Genomic DNA, 16,530 nt, shown 5'->3' on the forward strand with positions numbered 1-16,530 from the left:
TGGAGACATATCCCATAGCACATAGAGCCTGATTGGGGTCTTGTGACGTGAATTGCACAATAGTAGAAAACTGAATAGTCAGGTCTGTTGGTTCTTCAATTGTATGGAGAGCAAAAGAATTCCTGAGCGAGGTGCCGAAAGCAGACTATGATTCGTCGAGGGTTTGAGTAGCACTGGCTCTCTCAAGGCTTCCCGAATCGAGTCGAGTACAAGCCAACGAAATGCCGGAGGATGCAAGTACCTTCCTTGCCTGCATGAGCTCATGCGGGTTGCTGACCTCGAGGCACATGAGTGATGATTCTATGATTCGAGAGCTTTCTCGGCTGGAAGAATGTCTAGCGATCATGCGTCGAGTCATCCCTATTGGAGTAAACATCTTTTTGACTTGGTCCTTCGCATCTTCAGCAGAGTTCATCTGTTCGTCATCTATCAGGCTGTTCCGCTGTCAGCTCGGTAAATGGGATGAACAAGTCAACAGCAAGACGCGAACCACTGCGGGTAACACGGCATCACGAGAGACCGTACACGTACAGGCTGCACCTGGTAGTTTGTTTGTGATGCCTTGCTGACTGCTTGCAGATTATTGAGATGAAGAGGTGGAAGAGGGGAAGTGGTTGGGACTTTGTTGTGCAGGAGGAACCTTGGTCCAGTGACCTGCACCTAGGCTACGAAGTATAGGTTCTGTCAGCCCCGGACCCCGGCCACTGGGCGATCCCGCCTGCAAAACTCCCCGCGGGCCGCGTGTTCCAGGTTCCCTACCGATACTACCTTGCCCAAGTGACGGGAGGTGCAAGGAGCTGGACGCCCTGCTCGTGTGGACTTCCAGGTCGAGGTCATGTAAAATTAGGTAACCCACGGGCGGCCGGGGCAGGCGTTCGGGGCCCCGTAAGGCCAGTGGGCGCCCGTTGACACCAAACAATGGCGCTAAATGCAGGGGCATGTCTGCCAAGCCGCTATCCGACGGGGGAGCTGAGGACCTGGAACCTTCAAAACCTCCAACATTCCTCTCTCAATTTCCGTCGCACTTGCGCATTCCATTTCCGAACACCATACCACATTCGCTCGTGCTGCGTCACTCTCGCTATCATTTTCGACTCGACTCGACTCGACTCATCCCGACTCGATACAAACATTGGCGCCTGCGTATCGTTCCTGCTTCCGACGACATCGCCCTGAGCGAGAGTATGCGCCGAGGACACGATGCGGGACATCTCACCATGCGCCTCCTCCACTCCGTCCTCGCCGTCGCCGGCCTGCTCTCCGCCTTCGCCAATGCTCAATTCCCCTCCACCTCGGTCAATCTCACTACAATCACCTCGCCCGTAGATAATAATATCACCATTCGCTACAAGACCCCGAAGGGTGTCTGTAAGACCGCCTACGATACCCAGCAGCAATACACAGGATGGGTCAACGTTCCCGGGCCTTACCCGGCCAACATGTTCTTCTGGTTCATCGGCGCCCGCGAACCCACAGAGGCCATGACCATCTGGCTTAACGGCGGCCCGGGTGTCAGCTCTCTCTTTGGCTTGTTCACCGAGGTCGGTCCATGCGAGGTCATTGAAAAGGGCCTGGACCAGTATGACACTGTTGCTCGGGAATGGGGATGGGACCGCGCTTCCAACATGCTATTTATCGATCAGGTACGCTTCCGGCATCTGCTGAGTCTCCAAGCACTTGATGAAAACATACTAATACCACGCAGCCAAACCAAGTTGGCTTCTCGTACGACATCGCGACCAATGGCTCCATGGACCTGTTCAACGCGAACCAGTCTAGTCCGCCTCAGCCAGTCCCCAATGGCCAGTCGCCCGCAACGTTTCTAAACGGCACATTTAGCTCGTTGAACTCCAACAACACTGCAAACACCACCGAGACGGCTGCTTATGCGATATGGCACATGCTGCAGGGCTTCTTGGGCGCCTTCCCGCAGTACAATCCTCCGAACAACAGCTCTCTAGGCATCAACCTCTTTGCCGAAAGTTATGGCGGAAAGTACGGGCCTGTGTTCTCCGATGTGTGGGAGAAGCAAAACGAGAGACGACAGAACGGGACTCTGTCTGCCAACAACACGCTCGAAGTTCACCTCACGTCGCTAGGCATTGTCAACGGCTGCATCGATGATCAGGTCCAGGCGGAGTTCTACCCCGCCATGGCCACCAACAACACGTACGGCTTCAAAGCGATGAATGATGTCCGCGCAAGCCTGGCCAACGGCAGTTTGTACACCTCGGGCGGCTGCCTCGACTTGATCAAACAATGTCGCACCGCCGAGTCCGTCTACGACGCCAACAACACCGGCGGGGTGGACACAGTAAACACCCTGTGTTCCAGGGCGTATCAGACCTGCACCGACAACGTTGTCACACCGTACTCCGAGTCCGGCCGCAGCTGGTACGACATTGCACGCAAGAACCCAGACTCATTTCCGCCCAACACCTATCTCGAATATGTCAACACCGCGGGCTTCCAGCAGTCCATCGGCTCCATTGTCAACTTTACGATGACGAGCCAGGCTGTCTTGTCCGCCTTTTCTGGCACGGGCGACTACATGCGAGGACCCTTGATCCCGAAATTGGCCGGCCTTCTGCAGCGCGGCATCCGCGTCGCTCTGATCTACGGTGATCGTGATTACATCTGCAACTGGTTGGGCGGAGAGGCGGCATCGACGACTCTCGCTTGGCAAGCTAGCACTGTATACGGACGCAACTTTAGCGCCGCCGGCTACGCGCCTATCATTGTCAACGATTCGTACATCGGCGGTGTCGTGAGGCAGTTTGGGAACCTGTCCTTCAGCCGCATCTACCAGGCCGGCCACTCGGTGCCAGCCTATCAGCCAGAAACCGCGTTCCAGGTCTTTGCACGCGTCATCATGGGCACCTCCATCTCGACGGGCGACCAGGTGAATCTGGCGAACTACAATACCTCTGGCGATGCCCACGCCACGCATACGGACAAGTTGCCAGACTCGCCTGCAGCCACCTGTTGGCTGCGCTACATGCAAGCGTCGTGCAGCGACGAGCAGGTCAGCATGCTCCAGCACGGCGAAGGGACGGTCATCAACGGTGTGCTGTACAGTGCCTCGAGCGACTGGCCGTTTGCCACCAAGGCTCCGACTTCTACGCAGCCTGCCGCGTCCACTTCGTCAACGGTGCTTACGGGTCTGTTTACGGCGACGTCGACGCCAACGAGTGGCAGTGCAGCGGCACACGCGCTAGGGATGCCTTTTGTGGTTTCGGTTACACTTTCGCTTGGCTTGTTCCTGCTCGGAGTGATGGGGAGAGTGGTTGATCAAAAGTCATCATAGAGATTTGGAGCATATTGCACGAGGGTAAAGCATCATGTTTTCATCCCGCGGTTGGGCACTAGGAAGCATGTGACGGTCTTGCGAGTCATCTCGGTTGGCGTTTCTGGGCATTTTGGATGTGAAGGAAACATGAAGGGACGAAAGAAAAAGGAGAGGCACTACAGAGATGTGCTGGATGTGTTTTTGATTTGTGTTGGTTGAAGACTTAATGATACCCCCTTAATGATAGCTGTAACACAGAGCAGCGTATGTGCGTCTTGACTTTGATGATGGGTGCGTGTGTGCGTGTGTGTTTCTGGTTCGATGTTGACATCATAGATTTGTCACCCGCGTCCCGACTAGATTAACACACGTAGGGGAATTACTTCAAGTTCCTCCTAGATACGAAGCCGTGGACGTGGAACCACGAAGTGCCCATCGTCTGCTGTGTATAGCAACCCATGCCGGCGCGACTGTGTCCCTGCACTTGGTTCGTTCCAGAGGCAGCGGGCATGGATCAGGAACTTGAAGAAATTGGACGGAAACAGCATGCTTAGGCATATTCTCTTCACATCAGTCTGACTGAGGCGTCACTTGCAAATCACGAATCATACAAATACGCCAGGCACATCACAGGAGGCAGGGAAAACCGCAAGAGTGAAGAGTGATGGGTATCTTGTATTGAGGTATGTATATAAACATGCACGGCATAGACCTACCTGGGCCATGCATCGTTGATGAAGAAATACTTAGAGAATCTGACGACTTCAGTTAGCCACCGTTTGCAAACGTACACGACTCGACAACAAAACAGTGTGTGAAGCGTCAAAAATCAGTAAGGGGCCTTGTCAAAGGCAGTATCATCAAAGCATATGGCTCAGGAGACCGTCGTGATATGTTATGATCATCACGTAGACGCGGGAGAGGATGAAGGGTGAAGACGAGAGATTGAAGAGCTTACCATTTGATGCAACATCGTTGACGTGGTAAAGGAACGGTATTGTGTACACCACATGGATCTAGGAGGTCGAATGTTAGCCCCCTGTACGACCACAATTGTTTCCAATGAAGAGTGCAAATGTGAAGTGTTCGATCAGAATGACTGGTAGTCAACGTGTCTCAGCTTCGCCGTTAGGCTCTGACATATGCTTGTCTTTGGTTTATCGTTCATCAGGAGAACGGAGCCGTGGGTGGCTGGAGGTGTGGGTGAAAAGAGAGAACAGCTTACCACTCGAGCCATGTGATGGTGCGTCCTGGTCATCCGGTGAAGCCATGCCAAAGTGTGTAACTGTGATCTTAGAGACGGTCAGCGATGTTCATGCTCATCAATCAAAACGTAGTGTAATGAAGCCAATTCAGTCGTTGCATGAATGGTATAAAAAGTTTGTATCCGCATTGGAAAATCCAAATCAGACTCGTCATCTAAGTTGCTCATCAGGAAGGCATGGGGGTAAGCAAAGAAAAGTGTGAGACCTACCATGACTAGAACCAGAAGGAACGGGTGCGTCTGCAATGCACTAGCAGAGCAGACGGCGAAAGTTAATGGCATAGGAAGATCCATTCCGACACTGTTGTAGACGGGTCAGCCACCTGAAGCGCAATGGTGTATCCCGACAAGTTGAGTGTTCCGATCGAAATCAGTGGGCGAGGTTTTCTAGGCCTGCCGCAAAGTGGCTTGTCTGCTCATGGCCGAGCCCCATATGGGTACTCTCGGAGCCCAGTGCCGCTTCATCATGTAATGATGGGAGGGCGGGAAGGGAGGGGTTGGTATATACCTTGTCGGTTGTATCTGAGATGGCTGATTTCCAAGTTAGCAATTGAGCCCGATGAGAGCGAAGGCATAAATGGAAAGATAGGTAGTGAGATCAATCAGAAACAGCCAGTTATTTTCAACAAGAGTGTTCAGCCGGTAATTCCAACTGTGCAAAGCACAAAAAAACTAATCATCAGGATCTCGGGTGGGAAGGTGAGGAAGAAAAAAAAGAAGTGTACCATACCTTTTGTCAAGCCATCTCGAGGTAGCCCACGTAGCCCGATGATGCCGGCGTCAGATAGAATCAATCTGCAAAAGCCTGGTTTGTTTGGTTAGCGACTTGCTCAAGCGAAGCGCGAAGATCCAGAAACAAATTGCGAAATTGTCGTGTCCTATCAGACTGACGTGTAAAACAGAGGTTTCATTCCATTTAGGTCAAAGACTCTAGTTTGCGGTGTTTGCGTGTCATCACCAAGGATGGGTGTGTTGTTGTAAAGGTAAAAGTAGGAAAAAGGCGCGAGCGCGAACTTACCAGATATGCGAGGCTACGCAGCCGATTTTGCTGCGTGTTGCAGTGTGGAAAGAAAGGATCGTGAGGTTGGTTGGTCTGCGAGGGAAGAGTTTTAAAGGTGCTGGAAATTTTGAGCCGCGAGTGGGGTGCGAAGCTGGCGGTCGGCGACGACCCACTCAAGGTGTAGCTGTCGGTTTCTCACGTGCCTAGTCACGTGCTCGCGCGAACGGTCGGCGCGGATGGCCCGTCCTGAGTTGAGAGCTCGACGCGTCCACCTCGGGCAGTCTGCGTCATGGATCCGCAGTGTGCAAGTTGTCGCGGATCCCAGTAGACAAGAGACGTCAAACTGTATCCTCTTTCTTCAGGCAAGCACTAGAGACAGTAAACAGTATAGAAATGCCCGAAATTGCTGAAGGTAAGACTGATGTTATTGAACTGATAAATGCAAGTTGGCTCATGTCTTCCCAGTTGCGCGGTGCGTGCACTTCTTGCGCCTTCATCTTGTAGGCAAGAAGATCGCCAAGGTCTCTGCCCCTGACGACGCCAATGTCTTTGGCAAAGTCGGCACCAGCGGCCCGGCGTTCGAGAAGGCTGTAAAGGGTAGGAAGGTCGTTTCTGTTGGAAGTCAAGGAAAGTATTTCTGGTATGTTTACTAAATCTACTGGAAAAGAGATCTTGGCAGACACTCATTTCATCTCAGGATCACATTCGACAAGGCCCCTCATGCGGTGATGCACCTGGGCATGACAGGTAAATGAAGTCAAACTCACCCCCCAAGTACCCTGTATCGAAACTGACACCACCCAGGATGGATCCACATCAAAGGCGACAAGACGGCTTACACAAACTACTACAAAAAGATGAAGGAAGGCGAAGCAGACATCTGGCCCCCCAAATACTGGAAATTCAACATCGAGACCGAAGGCACACCCAAAGTCTCAGCAGCCTTCACAGACCCCCGCCGCTTCGGCCGCATCCGCCTCGTAGACTGCCCCGGCGCAGATATCAGGTCCTACTCGCCCCTCAAAGAAAACGGACCCGACCCCGTCGTCGACGTCGACGTCTTCACAGAGACATACCTCCGGCAAAAGATGCAGTCCCGTCACGTCCCCGTCAAGGCTCTCCTCCTGGACCAGAGCCACATCAGCGGCATCGGCAACTGGGTCGCCGACGAGGTGCTGTACCAGTCTCGGCTGCACCCTGAGCAGTACTGCGATACCTTTGACGAAGGGGAGATGAAGAGGTTGTACGAGGCCGCACGGTATGTTTGTCAGACGGCCGTCGATAAGCTCGGCGACTCGGATGCGTTTCCGGATGATTGGTTGTTCAATTATCGCTGGGGCAAGGGGAGTAAAGGCGCCGCGTCGGAGCTGCCCAACGGGGAGAAGCTTGCTTTTATAACTGTCGGGGGCCGGACGAGTTGCTATGCTCCTGGGAGGCAGAAAAAGACTGGACAGGTTGTGCCGTCGGCAAAGGAGGAGCCTGTGGCGGAGGACGGTGATGATGGCAAGAAACCCAAGGCCGCCGTCAAGAAGAAGAGGCCAGCGAAAGCGAACGAGAGCGACGAGGAGGAGAAGCCCAGTAAGAAAGCGAGAGGCGCCAAGGGTTCAGCAAAGGCAAAGGTGAAGAAGGAGGAGACTCCCGAGCCTGCCGCCGAAGCACCGGCACCAAGCAAGAAGCAACGAGCTTCAAAACAGGCTGCGGAGAAGCCCAAGGCCCCATCAACCAAGGCCAAGAAGACGTCGGTTAAGAAGGAAGAGGCAGTAGAGAAGACGACGGCAGAAGACACGGGGAGACGCAGATCCCTCCGACTGAAGGGGTGAACATTCATATCTTAATCAACGTTATGTCTCATTGAAGTACCAATTCTCGTCAATGCCACAGTCTTCCCCTACTAAGAACCCTCACGTTCAAGCTCCTTCACGGCTCCGACTCCACATCCGGCGGGAACGTTCCAAACAACGCCATGAGATGCTGCGTCTCGTCGCGGGATAACTTCTTACCCTCGTTTACGCCCTTGGCCATCATACGGAAGTCTATCATCACACGTAAGCTTTTCACAACACCGTACCGCCCATCACAGGTTTCCCGTGATTCTGGCTTTCCGAGAACTTACAATCCATGTAATATCCTGTGTAGTCCACATTAGCCACCTGCCACAATGACATTCATGAAGGGCGTCAACTAGTGGGTACACACCTGGAGTAGACGTCATGAAGAACTCCGCAGGATCCGTCTCAGACGGGTTCGAAAACGTGTGGATCGCCCTCGGCGGCACGACCATCAACTGGCCCTCCTCGGCATCCACGTTCCCCTCGGGCGTTGAAAACCGGATCGTTCCTACATCCCACCAACGCGGGCAAAAGTCAATAGGGGCAAACACTCCTCCTCCATTCATGAACAATAATTCGATTCAAATACATCAATGGGAGAAACACCCAACAGCGATTTAGTTTCAAAGGAATACGGCAATGGAATGCAAGGCGGGGGGACAAAAAACTCACCCTTGGTCACAAAGAAGCACTCGTCGTGGAACCGATGCCAATGCATCGGCGGCCCGGACGTCGCAGGCGGCAGCTCCAGCGTCATACACCCGACGCGGTTATCCGTGTTACTCCCGTCCTCAAAGATGTAAATCGTCATGGGTCCCAGCTTGAGGCACTCGCTGTTCTCCTTTGTGTAGAGCTTCACTGGCACGGGGCCGCGGAGAGGCATCCTTGAAAATGAGAGAGGCTGCGTGCGGCCTTGGATTTCCCTGTTTAGTACTTGCGTTGTTGGTGGTCCGTTGGGGGGTGGTGAGTTGCTTCCCTTTTCTTGGGATTCTAATAAAGTTGCCGTTGGAGATGAGAAGAAGAGTGAGAACCGGACTACGTGAGAATGAAATGATATAATATGAGCTCACTGAACTTTCGAGTATCAATCCGTGACATTCATCTGATGATACTGATAATCTCCCCAAGTGGACGTCCGGTGCACCGTAGAGGAGGGAGGGGGGAGGGGGGAGGGAGGAGGGGGGAGGTTTAGCTGTAAGCTTAGGTAAGACTGCACACCTATCGGATCTGCCGTCTTTTCTGTCTGCATCTCTTCTACGTTTGAATTCGGACTAGGCGGATGAGGCGTTTGCTTTGTACATTAGCCCTCGAACTCACCCGGGAAAAACAACGAGGGAGGGAAAACCCGAGTTTGCGGTTACACTGCATGTTCGGATCGGAGAAGCTTGAAAAGGACCAGGCTAACTGAGCTTGCCCTGCCACGCCACGAGCTGTCGACCTTTTCTAGCTTTAGCTTGGGTTTGAGTTCAGCAACATGTGCAGGTGTCTCACCGGTCTTTGATGACGCCAATGATGGTTGAAAGTGAGGGGCCCCATCGAGTAACCTCCCGAGCTTCCTCCCAGGCTTTTCAAACCACCCTCCTTTCAGCCCTGATTATCAGACATTGATTCGTATGCGGTGATCTTTAAACGCAGTGTCACGATGCAGCAACAATCATCATCTTCAATAAGTGCCGGATTCGTGTTCCCAAATGCAACGCCTGTCACTCAATTCGCCGAGGGCCTTGGGCCGTCTGCTATGCTATAACATTTCATCATGATCAAGATATCATGTTGCGGACATGATAGAAAATTCCCAAGAAGCCCCCCTTGACAGTCAAGGCCAATGCCGACTGTTGATAATACGCCATCCCAAATGCTTTGAAGCTGGTTCTTTTCAATACGCTTTCCCCTGCCATCCATCGACTCCAATGAGGCGGATGGTCATAAATGTCTTGATGCACCTTAAAGTGACTCCAGATCTACATGCAATAGTAATTCGCTTTTTCTTCGTTGCTCGTGTCTTAAAAGAAGACTCCGCGGAAACACCCAATATTGAAATCAAAGTTGGAAAAAAAAAGCAAAAAAAAAAAAAGTCATCGTTTCCGAGATGCGTGGGCTCTAACTCGCATGCGTATAATGTGGGTATCGTAAATGCCTAATAGCAGATGCCTCGCTCGTAATGAAGTCGTGACATTGTTGTTGCCTTTGTAAAGAAAACGTTTCTTTACCTTCGCGGCCAAATGTTTACAGGTACCGCTGGCTAAAAAATGGAAACAAACGTCGGTGTTTGCGTGTTGCAGGAATCAATCCTCGCGTGCGACCTGGAAGCCGACTGAGTATCGGAAGTGCTGAGAGTCCCAGCGAACAGGGATCATCGTGAGGAGGTTGACGAAAGAAGTGCCGTCTTTCCTGAAGTTGAGGACATCGGTCTGGAACTCGTCGTTGGCCTCGACAGCCTTGCGCATGCGCTTGACGGTTTCCTTGGGAACGTGCTTCCGGGCAGACTTCTTGCTGACCTTTCCGCCGGGAGCCTGGAGGAAGCGGCAGTTTTTGCCAAGAATTTCGCTGTTCTTGTATCCGGTGAGAATGCTGAAGTGTTCGGAGGCGTAGACGATCGGGCAATCGGGTTGCTCGAGGTCACAGAGGAGCAGAGCGACAGAGCAATCAATCGCGCCGAGTTCAACCTTGGGGTTGGGCCTTCCAGCGACGCGGAGCTGACGTTTTGTTAGTTACGATAACCATTGTTGTCAACGTAAAGCACCTACGAGAATGCTCATCATGTCGAATCCGCTGGGGCAGTAAAGTCCAGGGTACATGACGGGATCGGCAGCGGCTTGCGGTTGTCGCCAAGCACCAGGCTTTCCTTGCGCAGCTTGCTCAGTCCCCTCGGAGAATTGATACTAGGAGGGATGTCAGTACCAGAACAATCAAGACTGGGTCTAGAGTCAACAACGTACCTGCAACGCGCAGGACTCCCACGGATTCATAGTTGGCGACATTTGGTTTTGTGACCGAAATGATAGAATGCGTTCCGACTTTTGCGGTTGAAGATATGAGGCCGGGTACTGGAACTCCTGCATCGACATTGTGAAGGTTGGCAGAGCCTGAATGTGATTATAAAGCGACGATGTGACGGGTGACTGGGAGGGAACGGGATGTGTGACCGGGGGGGTTTGGCCGGTTCGAGCAGCGAGAGGGCAGGGTTGGTGGTCGGTGATATGGTGCAGAGTAAGGCGGTTAGGCGCTTTGCATTATGCGTATGTCTGGATGTGCTGGCAAGAAAAGTCGATCGCGGACTATGAGGGTTGCTGCTTGATAGATGCTATATCAAGTGTAGATCGGTAAATCGTTGGATGGCAGAGTCAGGGAAACGTGACAGGTCGTTATGGAAGGATGTAAGGTCATCAAGCCAAGATATCGAAGAAACGGCACGTTGTTCGCTGAAAGGTGCGTCGGGCGGTGCAACCGACGTTATTAGGCAAACGTACAGAGTACACTTTGGGTAAATTTGGTGGCAGAAAGGTAGGGGCGGGTTGGAGATACCGTTGTCCATCAGCAAGCGGAGCGATCGTTGATGTTGCAGTACTGATCGCGAGTCGATGCGTGGAACACGGTGATCGGGAGCAGTAGTGTGGGGAGGGTGTGGGTTTAGACCTGGAACGGCCTCCCCTCCCGCAAAGTTTAGGGTCTGGTGTCTCTTTGGAGTCTTCGGCGTCTGCTTGCTCAGGTGAGCTTGGTGAGGTAGGCTCGACAAGGGAGTCTTTGAGCTTTGGGAGAGCAGAATCAACGGTCTTTGCTCCGAGTTGTTCGTAATAGAGCAAGCGTTAAGCATCCAATCCTGGTGAGCATTTTGGTTGTCAGATGGGCCATTACATCAACGACAGATGGCTGAAGGACCAACGACCACTGCCAACAGATCGGGCCCATGTCCTCGGTTCGCAGAGCTCCATCCCACTTCGTTGCTTGCCAGGGGGGGGGGGGGTGCTCGCTTGACCAGCTGCAGAGTATTGTGCAGACAGAGTATGCGCTACTTGTAAATGAAGAACCGTCTTCGCGCGGGGTGAGGAGGGTGAGGAATGATGGCGACGAGCGTCACCCCGTCATGTTTGGACGGCAGCGGCGGTGCGGCAGGGGTTGTAGCAGGAGCCTAACAACCGGCAGTAGAGAACAAGACGCGCAGCTGTGCCATCTACCATACACTTGGGACGTGAGGAGGCGTGCCTCATGTTAAGCCGTTGTCAGCGCAAGCCCTCAGACAGGTTCGGGTCGCTATCTTTGATCGATGGCATTGCTGCTTCCGGCCAAGTGCCGCTTCGTGTGGACAATCGGTGACGAACTGCATGGGCGCGCAGGGCGATGGCCGATGGGCGTGTGCGAGACAGGGGTCATGAGTCGGAGCAGAATCCGATGCTCAGATTTGCGGTTGGGCCAGCGATCACAGCGATCGTCGCAACGGGTTTCCCACAATCTCGATTCCACAGGCATGGGCCCCTGCACCCATTTCGATCCGCCTGGATGTGCATTTTGCTCACTTGTGGCATGTTGGCCGTGGACCGTGGTGGTGTGGCAGCCCGGCCACCAGCATCGGAATCGGGCTTTTTTCTTGCTGGAGAAACGTCGTTCAGAACCCCCTGGTCGCCATCGAATTCTGACATGGGCTTTGGGGTGACAGGCCTCAACATCGGCATCGAGATGTGGTTGTGGTTCCATTCCACCGTCGTCCGCCTAGGAACCGCCAAGTTCAATGAGTCGGGTGCTCGTCTACACCACAGTGACCACACCAAGCACACGGCGTCTCAGGGGCCGTGGAAGAAGACACCTACAGGGCGAAAGCGCGCTCGGCTGGCTGGTGCAATGAGGTAGACTAGATTTGGCCCTTTGCATCCATATCTGTTGCTAGCCCTAAAGAATTGGGTGCAGGTTGACAAGGGCGCCGTCCGAGTCTGGGCTCGGCCCAGTAGCACCATCGAGATCTCTCACTTTCATTGAGAGCAACCCGTCTCGCTTCGCGCAACGAGTCCAGGCCAGATCTTTGAATGCCCCTTGATCGATCCAGCAGAAGGAATCGGCCGAGAGACAGGGGGTGCGACGGAAACAAGGGCGAGAGCGAAAGGTGATTCCGGTCGTTCCACGAGCACAGCACGGATCCGGATCATGGCGGAATGTTTGTATGCTACGCGAGAGTCGGACAAGGTATCCTCTGGCATCTTCCACGCATTGGGGGTTTGCGAGCATCGGTCGACCCGACGATGCCCTCAATCCCAAGTTCTCACTACCGATCGAGATTCCCCATTCGAGCAGGCTGGGAGGCAGCTGGGTCTGATTGTCTCCAGTGGTCCAGCCATGTCTTCGATCTGAGTCGACGTGCCCCCGATGAATCCCCACTGCCGAGCTGAGCTGAGCATGAGCCATGCTGCATGTCCAATTCACCGGTGAGAGCCTGACGGCGGGGCAGCATATGCACCTAGTGTATCCATAGTGTAGACGTTTGCTGTGCCTCAGTTGACAGTTTGATGTTGGGCAACGACCATCTCGATGGCACTCCTCGCCTCGCTGAATCTCATCGTGGTGGCCTCTTGGTTCTCGACTCTGAGGCTCAACTGGGGACAATCAAGCTCGAGCCTTCGTCTCGCTTCGTCTCGAATTCAAATACTCAGAGACAGCTCGAGGTGGTGTCTGTCGCGGGTGTTGCTCAATCGCAGACAGAGACGCGATGATCTCAACGTGAACCGATCGGGCGGCAGAATGGGGTTCCAGAACTCTGGGGTTTGGCGGCAATCGGGAAAATCGTGTGGCATCGTCGCTTGTGGTTGAGGATCGCGGCGATGGGAAGTGCATGTGCCAGCGGCTGCCAGCGGCTGCCAGATGCGGGCGCCTGGGCGAACCACGACAACTTGGGTATCGATTCGAGCAGGTGCGGGTTCTCGCTTACAGCTCCGTTGTTCTTTCCTTTTCAGCAATGATACAACTTGACATTGCCTTTACAAGCTTACGCCTTCCGAGTTAATTAATTCTTCAATCTTGCTTAGCCAATCCCGGAACTCTGATTGGGTGATCATGCCTCTTACAAGTTGAATTAGCGAGAAATTCTCCCAGATTCAATGTCTTAAATGAACCTCTTGCTGCCGGTAATTGTCTGGACTCGGCTCTTCCAGACTGGTTCGAACCTACACTACCTAAAGTATGGCAAGTACTTCGTAGAAATTCAAGAGCTTCTTTCCTTGATACCCGGGTTTTCATGAGTGTCTTCCACGATGCCTAAGAACTCCATCCTTTATGGCGTAATTATGTGTACCCATTATCAGAAACATTCTCGAACAATACCACCGCATGAGCATTGGCTTTCAAATGCTTCAGACAGTGAAGATGTGTACCATAGGTACAGCAGTAGGTATACATTCGACGGCCAGGAATCAAGTGTACTGTAAAACAAAATACGGACAACCAAGACAGACGAAGAAGACGTACAGTTCTCGCCGTCAAGAGTCCACTAGTTCTGCTATGGCAATTTCACAGCAAAGCAAGATCCCTCGATTTGCCTCTAATGTCCTATATAACATTCCCATATCTAATCTCTGGATAAAATTTCCATGACATGGTTCGATAGATGAATTGAAGCCTTCCGCCAGACAGCTCGACGACTTCACTGTGTAGACTCTGGATATATCCTCCACCAGCTATTCAAAAAGCAAAATCCTCAAATGCCACATCTTCACCTTCCAACCACCCATTCAAGACCTTGAGCATCTCCGGCCCAGTGCACAAAAAATATCTCCTCTTTACCTCATCATCCTTCACATCACCAGGCCCAATCCTCCTCCTCCTCTCAACAACGGCCCCAAACCCCTCAACCTCCCGAATCACAGCCTCCTCCGCCTCCTCCGCCTCGCCAACCTCACCCGTCACAAACACCCTCAACACACCACCCAACCCAGGAAACCTCCCAACAACATCCCTAACCAACTTCACATCCTCCCCTCGCACAGTCCACAACACCTTCACCCTCACCCCCGCCCCCAAAACACCACCAGCCTGCGCAAGCAAAGGCGTAATCCCAACCCCAGCAGCAACAAACACCTCTTCAACATCATCACCATCGCTGCCTTTCTTCCCCCTCCCCATCCTAAACGCCTCTTCACCCCCAAACCCAAGCACAGGAACCTCCAACGGAACCCTCAAATTCCACCTCCACAACAAATTCGTAACCGGGCCCTTCCTCCTCGCCGTAATCTCAACCTCCTTCACACCGCCAGGCGAACTCGAAACGGTAAAAGTCCTTACATAATCATCATTCAGACTCTGCGGCTCGTCGTCGCGCATATGACTCCACCCCACATCCAGCTCCTCCGCAAAATCAAGCGTAACATACTGTCCCGCCTCCCACTGCGCTGCCGGCTCCAAGCGAAAGACGAACCGCGCAATCGTCGGCGTGATGATATCGCGGCGTAGAAGGGTGGCTGTCCTGGTACCCTCCCCAGACACGCTTAAAGCATGTTGCTGCTGCTCGGAGAAGAGCGGTCGGACAGGCGGGTTATACGGCGACGGCTCTTGCGGGATGCCGGAGAAGGGTAAGCCGGATTGCACGAATACCGCGGCCGAGACGGTGATTTTGACGGCGAGTTTCGTGCGCGGGAGGTAGGCTGCTGCATCTTCTCCGACGAGTATCGATGCCGATCCCGTGAGCTTTTCAGCACATGCGTATTAGCCTTCGTCTTCCAAAGTGAGTGGATACAGGGACGAAATAATGCTCACGTAAAGGACATCTGACGTCTCAAAGTCCGGTATCGCGATCCCAACCAAGGGGTTCAGTTTAAGGTTCCCCAGCGTCTGATATAACCGATTACCAGAAACTGTAATCCACCACCCCCAAAAGGAGCCACATGGTTAGCCTTTTCTCATCTCGATCCGGATGTAACCACCCTAAATGACTCAAAAAGAGGGTAGGTAGTAAACTCACATTCGGGATACACAATCTCAACACCACCCACATCGTTCCTCGCAACCCTCACAAACCCCCTCGACCCTCCCCGGTGGTTCGTATCCATACTACTACTACTACTACTGCTGCTGCTGTCATCACTGCCGTCCTCGTGCCCGCTCGTAAGGAAAAGCATATCCGCCCCGCGCACAACCTCCAAAGCCTCCTCAGACAGCGGCAACTCCCGCTCCACTCTACCCTTGCCGATCGACGTCCGCGGGATGACGTCCTTTTTGTTGAGGTACTTGGGGCAGTTTCCCAAACTCTCTTCGACGTGTACCGCGATCTGAACTTCCGAGGAGGCCGAGGTCGAGAAGGAGGAGGAAGGGGAGGATGTGCTCCGGTCTCCGTTACTGGTAGTAACTGCCCCGGCCACCATCCTCCCCCCAAACTTGACACGATCCCGCGTCGTAAGGTCGATAGCCAGCCCAGAGACGAGCTTCCCTCCATTCGGGCCCCGTCCAGGCTGAATGGCCTCCTGCAACTGCTGCCCACCTTCATCCCCCCAAAGAGCCCTGAAAACCGGATCATCAACAACGTCAACCAGGCTCCTGACACCAAGTACATCCTCCGCAATCGGCCTCGCCACGTTCCCGGCCTCGCCGCCCCATAAGGTCGTCCAGGGCCGGCTTTCGGCGTCGAGGGTGCCGAGGGCCAGGAGCGGAGCGGCGGCGATGCGGGTGCCGTAGGAAGGGGGCAGGCCTGCGGCGGTGGGGTTGCCGCGGTGGCGGGGGACTTTGAGGAGGTCGTGGAGGGCGAGTTCGCCTTGGTGGAAGGATATTGTTCTGCCTGGCATTTTGGGGTTTTGTTGTGAGTTGGATAGGAAGAGGGTTGATGGTGTTGTTCATATGAGGTGTGTATTGGTGTTAGTTGCGAGTGATCACGACGTTTTTCATTCAACTATGAGGATTGTGAGAAGGGCAGAGCATTATCTCATCATTTGAAATCATCACGATGACCGTGGGATTATCTCCAAAGCATCTCTGTAAGCTGTGAAGGATGAAATTGACATCTCCGGGTGACAAATCAAGCACCAAAGGGCGCATGTCGTGATCAGCCAAGAGGATTCCAAAGCTGACAGCTTGACGTAGGCTGGCAGCTGGTGCAGATAACTTGGCACTGTCAAACCTCATGTACCAGGCGGGGGCGATCACATCGGGGAAGCGGGTCCAGAACTTTAATCGCCTG

At 53.4% G+C, this 16,530-nt stretch overlaps 6 protein-coding genes across 6 annotated transcripts; 2 read left to right on the forward strand and 4 right to left on the reverse strand.

The window, feature by feature from the left end:
• Positions 1-1,217: 1,217 nt before the first annotated feature.
• BDP81DRAFT_324698 (serine carboxypeptidase) lies at positions 1,218-3,307 on the forward strand (the record flags this gene model as incomplete). The annotated part of the gene is made up of 2 exons (XM_060584906.1): positions 1,218-1,643; positions 1,706-3,307. 2 exons carry the CDS (start codon positions 1,218-1,220, stop codon positions 3,305-3,307), a joined length of 2,028 nt encoding a protein of 675 aa, XP_060443081.1.
• A 2,541-nt stretch (positions 3,308-5,848) lies between these two features.
• On the forward strand, positions 5,849-7,500 carry BDP81DRAFT_59693 (Formamidopyrimidine-DNA glycosylase N-terminal domain-containing protein). The gene is made up of 4 exons (XM_060596032.1): positions 5,849-5,965; positions 6,019-6,193; positions 6,251-6,300; positions 6,358-7,500. The coding sequence occupies exons 1-4, from the start codon at positions 5,947-5,949 to the stop codon at positions 7,371-7,373; spliced, it is 1,260 nt and encodes a 419-aa protein (XP_060443082.1). The 5' UTR covers positions 5,849-5,946; the 3' UTR covers positions 7,374-7,500.
• Positions 7,471-8,265, reverse strand: BDP81DRAFT_396437 (RmlC-like cupin domain-containing protein; the record flags this gene model as incomplete). Its single annotated transcript, XM_060588187.1, has 4 exons — positions 7,471-7,586; positions 7,667-7,681; positions 7,750-7,890; positions 8,055-8,265. The coding sequence occupies 4 exons, from the start codon at positions 8,263-8,265 to the stop codon at positions 7,471-7,473; spliced, it is 483 nt and encodes a 160-aa protein (XP_060443083.1).
• A 1,402-nt stretch (positions 8,266-9,667) lies between these two features.
• Positions 9,668-10,351, reverse strand: BDP81DRAFT_462878 (vivid PAS protein VVD; the record flags this gene model as incomplete). The annotated part of the gene is made up of 3 exons (XM_060593947.1): positions 9,668-10,078; positions 10,130-10,264; positions 10,322-10,351. The coding sequence occupies 3 exons, from the start codon at positions 10,349-10,351 to the stop codon at positions 9,668-9,670; spliced, it is 576 nt and encodes a 191-aa protein (XP_060443084.1).
• Positions 10,244-11,317, reverse strand: BDP81DRAFT_432911 (uncharacterized protein; the record flags this gene model as incomplete). The annotated part of the gene is made up of 1 exon (XM_060590825.1): positions 10,244-11,317. A coding segment is annotated over exon 1 (505 nt), but the record flags the coding sequence as incomplete, so codon positions are not given.
• A 2,728-nt stretch (positions 11,318-14,045) lies between these two features.
• On the reverse strand, positions 14,046-16,138 carry BDP81DRAFT_324880 (oxidoreductase FAD-binding domain-containing protein; the record flags this gene model as incomplete). Its single annotated transcript, XM_060584927.1, has 3 exons — positions 14,046-15,047; positions 15,117-15,214; positions 15,322-16,138. 3 exons carry the CDS (start codon positions 16,136-16,138, stop codon positions 14,046-14,048), a joined length of 1,917 nt encoding a protein of 638 aa, XP_060443086.1.
• Between the last annotated feature and the right edge of the window lie 392 nt (positions 16,139-16,530).

The sequence above is a fragment of the Colletotrichum phormii genome (genome assembly GCF_030913505.1).
Source record: "Colletotrichum phormii strain CBS 102054 chromosome Unknown BDP81scaffold_15, whole genome shotgun sequence".
Lineage (NCBI taxonomy): Eukaryota > Fungi > Ascomycota > Sordariomycetes > Glomerellales > Glomerellaceae > Colletotrichum > Colletotrichum phormii.

Bases quoted from the DNA above. Each gene is read 5' to 3' on its own strand.
- BDP81DRAFT_59693 (XM_060596032.1), top strand. The intron at 6,194-6,250 runs GTATGTTTACTA...ATTTCATCTCAG, and splicing joins AGTCAAGGAAAGTATTTCTG to GATCACATTCGACAAGGCCC. The intron at 6,301-6,357 runs GTAAATGAAGTC...GACACCACCCAG, and splicing joins GATGCACCTGGGCATGACAG to GATGGATCCACATCAAAGGC.